The sequence below is a fragment of the Phacochoerus africanus genome, chromosome 15, assembly GCF_016906955.1.
Source record: "Phacochoerus africanus isolate WHEZ1 chromosome 15, ROS_Pafr_v1, whole genome shotgun sequence".
Taxonomy (NCBI): Eukaryota; Metazoa; Chordata; class Mammalia; order Artiodactyla; family Suidae; genus Phacochoerus; species Phacochoerus africanus.
Window position 1 is genome coordinate 132,765,419 of NC_062558.1, and position 14,228 is coordinate 132,779,646.

At 44.6% G+C, this 14,228-nt stretch overlaps 1 protein-coding gene across 1 annotated transcript in view; it reads left to right on the forward strand.

Annotated features, from left to right (window-relative positions):
- The window catches only part of LOC125117012 (deleted in malignant brain tumors 1 protein-like), an 86,742-nt gene extending 72,547 nt beyond the window's left edge, over positions 1 to 14,195 (forward strand). The window contains exons 22-24 of the mRNA XM_047762688.1: positions 12,004 to 12,315; positions 13,499 to 13,540; positions 14,134 to 14,195. Coding sequence (XP_047618644.1) covers positions 12,004 to 12,315; positions 13,499 to 13,540; positions 14,134 to 14,195 — 416 coding nt within the window. The remainder of the gene's footprint in view (positions 1 to 12,003; positions 12,316 to 13,498; positions 13,541 to 14,133) is intronic.
- The last annotated feature ends 33 nt before the right edge of the window (positions 14,196 to 14,228 follow it).

Consider the following 14,228-nt stretch of genomic DNA (forward strand, 5'->3'; position numbering starts at 1 on the left):
CAGAGTGGAGAGGAGGTTCCGATGGCGTGAAGATGATGGGACAAGGATACTTCCCTCCCATTCTGTTGTTCAGCAGTTCGTTTTTAATCGAAGATTGAGTGTTTCAAGACAGCCATGACATCTCAAGATAAAGACTCAGAATTAAAATGGCATCAAACACTTGTCTGCCCTATTTTGTGGCTTCAGATCTCCTGAGTGGCTGTAGATCACTCCTCCCTGAAAAGGCTCAGAAAGATACTTCCAATTAGTATCAAAAGGCCAGGGCCTCCAGAGTTCCCATTGTGGCTCAGCAGGTTAAGGACCTGACATTGTCTCCGTGAGGATGCGGGTTTGGCCCTGGCCTTGCTCAGAGGGTTAAGGATCCGGTGTTGCCACAAGCTACAGTATAGTTCACAGATGCGTCTTGGATCTGGTAATGTGGTAGGCCAGCAGCTGCAGCTCCAATTTGACCCCTACCGGGGAACTTCCATATGTCATGGGTATGACCATTGAAAAAAAAAAAGGCCAGGTCTTCACCCAGGGGGAAAGGTAGTTCAGAGGTGCTCCCCAGTTTGGGCTTTAGACGTGCTGCTCTGCCTGTGATAGGATGCTCAACCACCACACGGGCAGCAACGGGGGTCTGGGTGCTCACTCTGCTTGTGGGTGTTTTGTAAATGTTCACCTGCACTAACCTGGATGCCTCGGGCTTTCTCTTTTAGCCACCGAAGCAGTCCCAGAATTAGCAGAAGTAGCCCCTACAGTTGGTAATCCTTTTATTGTGTCTTTCTCGGCTTCCTGGTTAGTGAATCTTTCTAGCAGACTCCCTGATTCGCATTTCAGCCGTCATAGATCATTAACAAGAGTAAATGAACACTGAATCAGGGTCATAATATGCTTTATTATATTATGGAACCACTTTTCCTTTCACCTAACATGTAGATAACTTAGTACTATGTTGTAAACTAGTTTGTAGGATGAAAATGAGAAATCAGGAATTCCCTGGTGGCTCAGCAGGTTAAGGATCCAGCATGGTCACTGCAGTGGCTCTGGTTGCTGCTGTGGTGTGGGTTTGCTCTCTGGCCCAGGAACTTCCACATGCAGTGGGCACGGCCAAAAGAAAACGGTAAGTCGGTGTTAGAAATCTGAAGTCAGGAGTTACCATTGCGGCTCAGCAGAAACAAATCTGACTAGTAACTGTGAGGACGAGGGTTCGATCCCTGGCCTTGCTCAGTGGGTTAAGGATCTGGTTTTGTCATGAGCTGCAGTGTAGGTCACAGACATGGCTCGGATCTGGCATTGCTGTGGCTGTGGTGTCAGCTGGCAACTGTAGCTCTGATTCGACGCCTAGCCTGGGAACTTCCCTATGCCATGAGTATGGCCCTAAAAAGCAAAAAAAAAAAAAAAAGAGAAAAAGAAAACAAAGAAAGGAAGGAAGAAAAAAGAAATTTGAAGTCAGAATTAGGAAGGTTCTTAGTACTTCAAAACTCTAGAAAATATTTCCTCTTTACAGCCTCAGTGAAACAGCCTTGCTGATCCATCCCAGGAGATCGTTCTGTTTCCTCGACCAAGGAATGTTTCTCACTTCCTGTCTTCGTGCATCCCTGTCTCTCCTTCTGTCTCATCCAAGCTACCTTCCTTATCCTTAATTTCACATTTCAGAAGTCGTCTTGGAGTTCCCATTGTGGCTCAGTGGTTAACAAATCTGACTAGGAACATGAGGTTGCAGGTTCGATCCCTGGCCTCACTCAGTGGATTAAGGATCTGGCGTTGTTGCCATGAGCTGTGGTGTAGGTCACAGACGCCGCTCAGACCTGGCATTGCTGTGGCTGTGGTGTAGGCTGGCAGCTACAGCTCTGATTCGACCCCTAGCCTGGGAACCTCCATATGCTGCAGGAGCGGCCCTAGAAAAGGAAAAAAAAAAAAAAAGAAGTCGTCTTGTACCTAATATGTCTATCTGAGGTATAATTTGTAAAAAATAAAGCAATTTTCTAAATGTCCTATAAGCAGATGGGATTTTTGTTTGGATTCTATCTCATTTTGGTCTCTGTTTTGTTTTATAATTTCAGCATCAGCCACAGAAATGACCACCTCGCCTGGTAATTTTCTTTTCTTTCTCATTTTATATAAATCATATATGTATAGACTGACTTGCATATGGTTTGGGTTCAAGTTTATACTTTATATGAAAATAAATATCAAGCTCATATCAAACTAACATAAGAAACTGCTATATATATTCAGTGAATGAAATAATAAATTGAACATGTATTGGTTACGTACCTTCTGTACCTGGGACGCTGTGTCCAGGGGGATCCCTCAGTGCTCGATGCAGCAGCAGGTTTCTGAAATCAGCAGCTTCATTCATATTCCCATCAATGTTCACACCTTTGAGGATTCAAAGAGTTAACTTTTTTTTTTTTTTTTTTTGTCACCATTTCTTGGGCCGCTCCCACGGCATATGGAGGTTCCCAGGCTAGGGGTCGAATTGGAGCTGTAGCCTCTGGCCTACGCCAGAGCCACAGCAACGCGGGATCCGAGCCGCGCTTGCAACCTACACCACAGCTCACGGCAACACCAGATCGTTAACCCACTGAGCAAGGCCAGGGATCAAACCCGCAACCTCATGGTTCTTAGTCGGATTCGTTAACCACTGAACCACGACGAGAACGCCAGAGTTAATTTTTTTTTTTTTTACCAGAACATCACATAAGTTGATTTCAGATGTAACAGCAATGTTAAAATCAACAAGTTTAAATCTTAACTGCACCAAGTAAACTTAGCCATTTAAGTATTTTTAAAGTTATTCCCTCCAAAAAACTGAGGGAGCTTTTCTTTTCCACCCCACATACTGGTTGTTCAATAGTTCTATTTTTGGAGGACTTTCAATTGATAAGTAAACTATTTTGAGGATATTTCAGAACTTCTTTCCCCAAATGAAAATTAACCTGGACAAATTATATATTGCATCGATTTCTCTGCAGATTATTTTCTTTAGAACCTAAATGCAATTACCATACAGTGTAATTTTAACCAATTTGCCCCAAAGAAAAAAATGTCCTGAAAAATATGGTGGGTATATCTTGTGATATTCCAGTTAATAGAATTGTTTTACCTCAATGATAATTTTTATATTTCAAAATAACCAACTAAACACAGGACATTGTTTCAGTCGTTACTGACTCTTAGGCACATGGACCAGTGCCCAGCTTCTACCTCTTCTACATCCACCTCCTCCAGGAAAGGATGGAATTATTTAATATAAGTTTGATGTAGGACAATCTACCCTTTACAAACATTTACAATGTAGGTTTGTTTGTTTGTTTTGTCTTTTTGCTATTTCTTTGGGCCGCTCCCACGGCATATGGAGGTTCCCAGGCTAGGGGTCGAATCGGAGCTGTAGCCACCGGCCTACGCCAGAGCCACAGCAACGCGGGATCCGAGCCACGTCTGCAACCTACACCACAGCTCACGGCAACGCCGGATCGTTAACCCACTGAGCAAGGGCAGGGACCGAACCCGCAACCTCATGGTTCCTAGTCGGATTCGTTAACCACTGCGCCACGACGGGAACTCCTACAATGTAGGTTAAAGTCAATAACTAGTGTGGGAAAAGAAACACTAAGATGATAGGGAGCCTACACACTCAATTCGAAATTTCATATTTTTTCCTCCATAAATAATATGTACTTAATTATCATGAGGCAGCTATTCGGTTTTCAATAACCACATTTAGGGATACATTCATAGGACTGATTAGATAGTCCAGGTGAAATGGTTATAGAAATAGAGGCAGTGTCATCTCACAAAACTCATTTACAGATCAAAATCTATTCTGATATCAGAAGTTTACGAAAATGCTGAATTCCTCAAACTAATTATGCCTTCTGCAACTCAAACACTCTTCTCTTAGCAAGAGCAAGCTGAAGCTTATCAGTGAAGGTAAAGGTGCTTAATGCTAAACTTCTCTTCTAAGCATAGATTTGGATTGCTTAAGAAAATGATAGCCAAGAAACCAGCATCGTCTTTCTACACTTTTACTATCTTAGGATTAGAACCCTATAAACTCATTCATCAACTACCTTCCCTTTCTATATTATTCTGGGCACTCAACTAAGACTGTTGGAGTCTACTGTACCTTGTATTTTCACATTCTCAAAATAGGAACTTAATAAGATGTGCATAAACATTGTGTAAAATAATTTTGTCATTCAGCATATTTGGAGAGATGAGACTTTTATGCCAGAATTTACATGAGGATAAATATTATGGATCAACCTTCCTTTTAAAGTCAAAAGACAGAAAATTCAAGCTCTGTGCATTGTTTTTGAGTCTAATGAAAACATTTCCTGGGCCGCCAGTACTGGCAATTTAGAAAAATTGTAATATTGGAGATGGGACTATGGAGGAAAAACATGAACATTTCAGATGTCTCCTATCTTACAAAAAGTTATCAACCTGTCAAAGCCACCCTCTATGTGCCAGAAAATGATCTGGCATAAACCAGTCTTGTCAGTAGAGAGGTCACAATGACATTTGCGTTCTACTTTTCAAAGAATAGAAGCAATATGTTTAACAATTTCCCTTCCCCCAAATCCTTAAACTCATTAACACAGGCACAGAATGTAAGCAAATCTGTCCTCCAACAGATAAGCAATAGCACAGCTATGTTATTCTCAAAAATACTATCTAGATATTCTTCCAAATAAAATCAAATGCTCAGTGGCCACCCTTCTAATAGCCTGCATTAGCTGACATTAAATCCATTTATTGTGCCACAATTTCTTTTAAGTTTCCTGAGTTCATTTTTTCGACAGGAGTTCCCGTCATGGCTCAGCGGAAATGAATCCGACTAGGAACCATGAGGTTTTGGGTTTGATCCCTGGTCTCACTCAGTGGGTTAAGGATCTGGCGTTGCCGTGAGCTATGGTGTAGATTGCAGACACAGCTCAGATCTAGCGTTGCTGTGGCTGTGGCATAGGCCAGCAGCAACAGCTCCAATTAGACCCCTAGCTTGGGAACCTCCATATGCCACAGGTGGGGCCCTAAAAAGACAAAAGACCAAAAAATAAATTTTAGCAGTCACAGGACTTTGGGCATCTCAGGCAAAACTATTCCTCTAATCTGCATTTTCAGAAAATAAGTCTCACCTCTCCCATGTGTGTTTCACATTACTGTACCCCAAGCCAGTGATATGCAAATTTTTTGAAAAGAATTTTCTTGGCTAAATAAGCTAGGGAAATAAGAGATCCCTCTCTTGAGAATTCAGTCTGTTAACACCATGAAGTCTCTGACAAGCCCTGCAGTAAGGGATCTTCTTAAAACTTGGCTCAATCCAGTGTCTCTCCAACTTCTTTGACCACTGAAACTTTTCTAGTTTGAATAGAAATGCTGCGTCACAAAATTTAGAGCCAGAGAACCTGGGATTATGTTCTGGCTCCAGGCGTAGCCATTTGGGTGACAGCGGGCACAATCCCCTTACCTCTCAGAGCCTCTGTTTCACCATCTGCAGAACAGGAGGAGGAAGCTTGTCCTGCAGGTTGAGTGGCACACACTTGTGCACACACTCAGTGATGGGAGCTTGGTAGTCACACTCCTGAGGGGGGGGGGGGTGCTGCCTGCAGAGACCCTCCTGCCTCTCTAGGTGAGCAGCTCATGAGTCTTTTTGTAAACTTCCCTCTGTGGATACTTTGAGGGGTGGTCATCCTAGGGCTTGAGATGCTGAATATATGGCCAAGTAAGTTGGTGAAATACCATCTCGACCCAAGTCGACTCAACTTACGATTTCTCTGAACTGTAAACAGTTATAAAAGTAGCTCATGGTTCCTATTTTTTAAATCTCAGAGCCTCCTGCCAAGCTTGGTAGAAAGGGACCTCTATGGAAAATCAGACACTGAAACAACTTTCTCTCTTTGTTGGATCTGTGAGAATCAGCTACCTGGTCTCTTAGGCAAGGACCAGTTCAATATGGCATCATCACAGTGTAACATTTTTTCAAGAGTTGGAAGAAACCCTAGAAGTTGTTCAGACTTGAGGTCACAAACAAGCAGCCCATGGATGGGTTTTGTGGGTTTTGATTGAGATAACAGTTTTGCCTATGTGATGTTTAATTTTTTTTAATACTACATCTTTTTTTTTGTCTTTTTGCATTTTCTAGGGCCCCTCTCACGGCATATGGAGGTTCCCAGGCTAGGGGTCGAATCGGAGCTGTAGCCACCAGCCTATGCCAGAGCTACAGCAATGCCAGATCCGAGCCGTGTCTGCAACCTACACCACAGCTCACGGCAAGCCGGATCGTTAACCCACTGAGCGAGGGCAGGGACCAAACCCGCAACCTCATGGTTCCTAGTCGGATTCGTTAACCACGTGCCACGACGGGAACTCCTAATACTACATCTTAAAAGTAGGAGACTTCATGTAAAAGTCTAAATGTCAAGCTTTGATGGAAAAACAAGGAGTTCCCATCATGGCTTAGTGGAAATGAATCTGACTAGCATTCATGAGGTTTCTGGTTCAAACCCTGGCCTCCTTCAGTGGGTTAAGGATCCGGAGTTGCTGTGAGCTGTGGTGTAGGTCATAGACGCGGCCAGGATCTGGCGTTGCTGTGGCTGTGGCGTAGCCCCATGGTACAGCTCCGGCTGGACCTCTAGACTGGGAACCTCCATGTGCTGTGGGTGCGGCCCGAAAAAGTCGGAAAAAAACCAACCAAACAAACAGAGGATGGGATGGGAAATACAAGCATGAATTTTGGCAGAGCACCATTGTCTGGGTTGAGTAAAGAAAACTCCCCTTTATATGGGCACCCTGCGTGTAGTTTCCTCCTCGCAGATTATTCCTGGGCCTCGTGGCCTTTCCGTTTGGATGCTTGGTCCCTCTCAAACTTTAATGTACCTGTACATCCCCTGGAGATCTTGCTAAAATGCAGATTCCAGTTCAGTCGTCTTTGAGGGTCCGGAGGGTCTGCGTATGTAACAAGATGGTGCAGAAGCTGCTGGTCCGTGCACTAGCCCTTCAGATGCAAGCAGCCCAAAGTCTCATGCTTTGTTACACAAAGAGCAGAGACTAGAACTCAAGTCTCTTGGGTTCCAGACCCAAGTACCCTCCCCCACTATTTATTTCCCTTAGCTTAATGAAACAGAGAATAGGAAAATCAAATAGGAACAGAGTATCGTCAAATATTATGCACACTGGGGCATGATTTGTAAACAGCGTTGAGTTTTTTTTAATCTTTACCAATGAACTTGATTGACAAGGATGGTATTTAATTATCGTTTTCTTTCAATTGTGCTTGCTTTGACAGTTCCTTCCTCAATTTCAGCCACAGATCTGCTCCTTACAACTGGTAAAAAGTTTTCTGATGACTTGTCCTCTTACTAATTTTAAGGGATGGTAGGTGTTGAAATTCTACCTAGATAGTACAGTAATACTGTTTTCCAGGGTTGGAAATTACTTGGCTGAATTAGCCCCTTGGAAGATAGATTAGACTCCAGGAGTAGACAAGCACAGAGCCAAGTTGAGGCCCCAACATTCAAGTTCAAGTAAAGCACCTGAATCCACGTGGGAGTGTTCCACAGAGCCTACTTTCTACACACGCATAAGGATTGGCTATCTGGTCTCCCTACTGACTGCATGTTAAGAGACAACAGATTGGGGGTGCAGGGACTGAGAGGGGGGCACCTCATAGAAGAGCCACAGTGGCACTGATGGAACTGCCAACAGCTAGTCCGAGGCCAGAGAACGAACGGTTTGGAAAATCAGTAAACGTCGCCAGGCTGTCTACGTGTCACCATAGGAAGCAGAAATACCCACTAAACTCAACATCCTTTGTGATATCTCTGTATTGCTACCTTGAACAACAACTGTCTCTTCTTAATGAGCCTGAATCATGCAAATTAAAATCAGCCACACTGATTTGTGTTGGCCGATTTTACATCTGTATTTTACGGAAGCGTATATGCTTGATACGGCTGGCTTATTGCTTGCCTTGTTATTTTTCTTCATTTGCAGCTCCAGTCTCAACCACCATGACCTCTACACCAGGTAAAACCCTGTCTCCTGTCCTGTACATGCCTCTCCTTAGAGTTCCATTTATCAGACTAGGCTGGTCCATGGACATTTTGTCCCTAACACAGCCTCCGTAAAAAGAGAAACCCAGGAGCCCTCTGCCCTGGTATTTAGGTTTCTTCTTTCTCTATACAGATTTCTCTTCAGCCTCGGCAGAAATGACCTCGCCGTCTGGTAAAGGTTCTCCCATTTTGGCGTTTAAATGAATGAGATTAGCTTCTTCCTGGTCATGTCCTATTTAGAAAATGAGCCCACTTAATGACTGCTTTGACCACAATGTTAACTTTATTTTTAATGTTTTCGAGTGTCCTATTTTTAAATGTCCTGTTCTCTTTGTTCATACAGATGTATCTTCAATCTCGGCAGAAGTGGACACCCCCTCTGGTAATGTTTTCTCTCTGTCACATTTCTTAAGTTAAATGCGATCAACTCCCCCTCATCCTATTTAACAAATGAACACATACACCGAAGATTTTATCCACAGAATAAGCCCCAATGCAAACAGAAATCCCAGTATCCTTTTCACAGAAGTTAAGCTTCATGTTTTCCTCATTCATCCAGACACTAGAAGCCCAAGATCAAGGGCCCAGCAGAATAGATACGTGGTGAGGGCTCTTCCCTTGGGTTGGGGAAGGCCGCCTTCTTGCTGTGTGCTTACAGGGCCCTTGCCTGGTAGGTCCTCTTCTAGGGAACATGCTCTGCCTATTGCCCTGGTCTTAGGTGTGCCCACGGGAGGCAAGAGCTGGGGGTCCACACTGCCACCTGCTTGGCGGTGTGTGTTATGGTTCGTGTGATGCTTTGACCATCCAGCGCCCCCAAAGGCACGCACTAGAGAACCAGGTTGTGATGGTGTTGGTTCTACCCATTTATTCTTCAGCAAGCACACGATTGTTGGGAAAAACATTCCATTTTCTTTCCACTAATGTCTGAGTTTGATTCTTCTTTATTCATAGATACAACTCCCACTTCCCGCGAAGCGCCTCCTTCTCCAGGTACCTCTCTGCTCTTTGCAGTAGCTCTGGTGAGCGACTTTGTGAAAAAGCCCAGCCCAGAGCAGCACTTCCTGTTTCCCCAGCAGAGGTCAGGAGAAAGGAGAGCGGCTGGGAGGTCCCAAGCCGGTCCTCCATCACTGGTTCTGATTCTGAATGTGGTGAAGGAATTGCAGGGACAGGAGAAATAGGATAAAATAGCATTGAATGTCAGTGCTGCGGGAGACCGTGGCAGTGACCTAGTGCAGTGGTTCTCAGGTGTTAGCATGCAAGGGAATGGCCTGGGGAACTTGTCAAAAGGCAGATTCTCGTCTACAGAGTAAGATTTCAATGAAATCAAATGTTAATGCTTTCTTTGCATTGGAAAAAAAAAATTTTTTTTTTGCAGCCACAGATCTGATTTCAACAAAAGTGACACCATCCCCTGGTAACAGTCATATGCCTTTCGCTAGATTAATCCTTAGTTTTACAGTCATTTGCACAACCCTCTTCTGTCATAAAGCCCAGTGTTAGGTTTCCTATCTTGCTTCCTTCTGTAGATTTTCATATGGAATTACACGACCCAAATGTGATCTCTCTCTTCTCTAAAATACTTCTCAAATCTGACTTGGTTTTCTTCATTTCATTGTCAGCCCCTGTAAAAATCTGATCCATTTGAATTCCTCCTTTCCAAAATTCAGTGTATTTATAAGGCTTCTTTTCTGGCCATTTAATAAATGATTTGATTTTTTGGAGAATAAACAGCACACAACACTACTTGTTACATTTTGATGCAACTTAATGGACAAGGAAATAAAACTTAATGGATGAGTATTTCTGTCCCCAACTGAAGTAGAAACTTTTTTAAAAGTAATGTCTAAACTTAGAGAAAATGTTCAGCTCTTTTTCAAATTTAAGTGTAAATATGTGACTTCCAAGACATGCATTTTTAAGCTTAATTTTTCTTTTTCTTTTTTACAGTTGCGGGTTCAGTTGGTGAAGAAATGGCCCCTTCACCTGGTAATTTTTATTTGTTTCTAAGCACTAAAATTATTATTCCATCGCTAATACTATTAGGATCCTATTTCTTTTTCATTCAAATTTCCTACCCTTTACTGAAAACGTCTATAGCTTTTAGGTGTATATGTGCAGACACTTTTGCGGGTCGGAAGCCCCAGATTCACCTCCTGAAACCTCAGAAAATGTTTGCCTTTTTTCATAGTTAAAACAAGAATGGTTATCTTGCTTCCAGTATCACAGCAACTATTGACAAGGAGAGCAACCATCCTGGAGCAGGATTTTTCAGTCACAGAAACTGATGCCAGGAGTGTTTATTAACTTTCATGAAGCATCTTCTATGTGCCAAACAGAGCAGGAAATGGAAAAATCATCACTAGCAACCAATGTATATGAAGACAAATCATCTCCCATACATTGATGGATGGGGCCCCACCGACATAGCATAAACTTTATTTTTTTAATTATTTTTACTTTTTACATCACCTTTTTTGAAGTATAATTATCTGCAATAAGTTGCACACATCTCTGAGGTTTGCCTAGTGCATACAGCTATGGAACCACCACCACTATCAGAGCAAGTGCATGTTCATCCCCAAAGTTCCCTTATGCCCCCTTGCCTTGCAGTAAATCCCTTCCACTTCCCCCAGCAAGCACTGATTTTCTTTCGGTCACTATCTATCAGACTTGTTTTTGTAGAATCTCATTTAAATGAAAGAAAATCCTCTCTGCTTCTTTGCATCTGACTTGTTTTGCTTAACAAAGCATTCTTGAGATTTGTCCAGATGATTGCATGTAGTGGTAACTTGTTTTCCTTTTTTATTTTTTTTTTGCTTAGTAATATTCCATTGTGTGACTATACCCCAGTTTATTTATCCATTCTCCTATGGATGGACATTTGGATTGTTTCCAGTTTCTGCCTGTTGTTGAGAATTCTATTTGTAAATTTTTCTCTGGATACATGTGTTCTTTATCTTGAGTAAATACCCAGGAATGGAATAGCTAGGAGTTACATGATATCAGGGTTTTTTTTAATTATTATTAGGGTCTATTTAATGTATAACATTAGTTTCAGATGTACAACATAATGTCATATTTGTATATATTGCGGATGAGCACAGTTATTCAAGTTAATATGCGTCACCAGACTTAGCTAAAAATTTTTTTTGAGAGAATGTGTAAGATCCTCTCTTACCTTTCAAATATGCAATAGTGTTATTAACTATAGTTACCCTGCTGAACAGTACATCCCCAGGATCTATTTATTTTATAACTTGGTATTTGTACCCATAATAGAGCCCATACAGTGAAAATGTTGACTTTTAGTCATGTAGAGTGAAAGAAATTTCACTGGACAGATTTGGCGTTCTTGTTGTTGGGTTTTGTTGGGGTTTTTTGTTTTTGTTTTTGTTTTTGCTTTATTTATTTACTTATTTAGGGTTTTTTTGGGGGGGAGGGGTGGCATGTGGCAGTCTCCCAGCCAGGGATGGAATCTGAGCTACAGCTGTAACCAGAACCAAAGTGACAACTCAGGGTCCTTAACCCACTGAGTCACTAGGGAACTCCTAGATAGATTTGTTTTGCTACCTCCGGGCAGTACCTCATTTTAGAACAACTGTCTTCCAAAGATTTGGAGGGGGTGGTGTCTTTCGTTTGTTTTCTTTGGATTTTTCGTAGTTTTGTTTTAAAGATTAAGTTCCTAGGTATCTGGAAACTTAGGCTGCTCATCATGGCTGTTCCTGGATAGTCTCAGTTAATAAAGGATTTACTTTCTAGGACCCAGTGAGTGCACGGAGAGGACTCACTGTGAACAGCAAAAGCAGACGTAGAACTCTTTCCACTGTTAGCTTTTCTATTGTAAATGACAAGTGACACACAAACTCCCCGATGCTGGTGGGGTGGGGGTGGCGGCGGGCGCCAGACGGTGCCTCCTCCCGCCTGATCGCCCCCCCCCCCCCCCCCCCGCTGCCTCCCGCAGACCCGCCCCTGCGCCTGGTGGGCGGGCGCAGCCGCTGCGAGGGCCGGGTCGAGGTCCGGCGCCAGGACGTGTGGGGCACCGTGTGCGACGACCACTGGAACATCAAGAACGCGCGCGTCGTGTGCCGAGTCCTGGGCTGCGGGCGCGCGCTGAGCGCCCTGGGCCGCGGCCGATTTGGTCCGGGCTCGGGGCCCATCCTGCTGGACAACGTGCGCTGCGCGGGCACCGAGGATGCGCTGGGACACTGCGCCCACTCGGGCTGGGCGCAGCACGACTGCTCCCACGAGGAGGACGCGGGCGTGGTCTGCGCAGGTACCTGGGCTCCCCGGCCCCCACCGCAGGCCTTCCCAGGGTGTCCCCAAGGCTCCGCCCATTCTTTCCTCTCCTAGGAGGAAAGGGCAAAGTTCTGTTCCTAAGGTCAAAATTCACTACCCCGAGGATGCTCAGGCCGGCCGCGGCCCCGGATTCTAAGATAACAGGGCATATTTGGTATATAACGGCTGTGGTGAGTGTTTTATACAGGAGGGGTATTTTCCTAACTAGTTTTTTCTCATTCCAGTTCAGCGCAGTATTTATCCCAAAATATACCAAAAGGTTGTGAGGCCAAAGAGAGGAGTGATACTATGATAAGATGATTAAGGACATAGAACTTACCGCTATTAGACGACAGTTTGTCCCCCTCCCATTCACAACCTCTGACAAGAGCATCAAGGGCACACTCCTAGGTAGACCCCCCCACCCCCAAACCTTGACCTGGCGTCAGAAGTCAGACCCTGCTCTACACTGTGTTCCTGTGCCCTTTTCATCCAGGATCTCCCTGGAATGTATTTTTCACTGTTGTTTTTTTCTTTTTAGGGCCTCACCTGTGGCACATGGACGTTCCCAGGCTAGGGGTCTAATCCAGGCTACAGCTACTGGCCTACACCACAGCCACAGCAACGCCAGATCCAAGCCACATCTGTGACCTACACCGCAGCTCACAGCAATGCCAGATCCTTCACCCACTGAGTGAGGCCAGGGATCAAACCTGCAACCTCACGGTTCCTAGTTGGATTTGTTTCTGCTGCGCCACAACGGGAACTCCCTACCCAAAATATTTTCATCACCAGGTATCTTTCTTGGCATGCTGACTCGCACAGGCAGACCTCCTTCTGAGAAGAGGCATACTTCCTTATATTTGCCCTACATGTGCTCACATAAATCTCATGGAGTGCCTGAATTCTAAGATTTGGTGAGCAAGTCTTAGCTCACCTTGTCGGTTCCATTCTTAGTTTTTTACAGGTAACTCAGAGGAATCATTGCTGTTCGTTTTACCTTTATGTGGGCTTCTCTTGCTCTGCATTGAAAAGGAGCCCCAATAGCAAAGCCGTCAGAGTTCACTTGAGACAAGCGTTCTTCCATAGAGCCATGTACGCTGAGTCCGCTAGGGTGGTGAGTCCGCCTGGGGTCGTGAGGTCCCTGTCTTCCAGATCTCACTTCAACTGTCTGTTCACAGGTCCAGCCATTCCTCCTGCTGGCAGAGGCCCCTCTGTAAATGGTAACTCATTTTCCATTCTTGGGTTGTACACCAAAGGGTTTCCCGTTCCTCGGGTGTAGCAACCAAAGAATCAGCGGCCCGGGGCCGAGAATGTCTGCAGGACTGAGGGATCGGGCAGGCCATGCTTCCTGGCCTGGGCTCTGGCTCTGGGTTACCAGCTCCCCTTGCTTCTGGGCTGGCTGGGAGGCCTTTGATAGCCACGAACTGCGTATTCCCCAGCCTGAGCTGCCAAGCGTGCCGTGTGCGTGGGAAGGGCCACCAGCCAGAATTCCTCCACAGGACGGTGTTTGTAACCTGCAAAGCCCTGTATTTATTATTCTCTGGCTCCCACAAAGCTTGGTGTTGATGACACCATATTCTCTACACTGCTTTCCACGTGTCGGAATCCCTCCCTCCAGCTCCTTCAGGAGGCCCTGGGCCCTCCCTTCCTTTGTATCACCCGGGAGAATTTTCATGCCATTGGACTCTGGCTTTAATAGCTGCACCAAACGAGCCCATTTCCCTACCAATCACATCTACTGCTAGCCCCATTGTCCCTGTCCCGTGCTTCTGCACAGCTGACATTTGCTTTTCTTTGTCCTCCCCCCCACCAGGTCCAGCTGAGTCTGTTGTACCCAAAGACAATGGTAAAGTCTTCTCCCCTCCTAGGGTGTGAGGCTGCGGAAAGAGGAGCTAAGAGAGCAGTTTT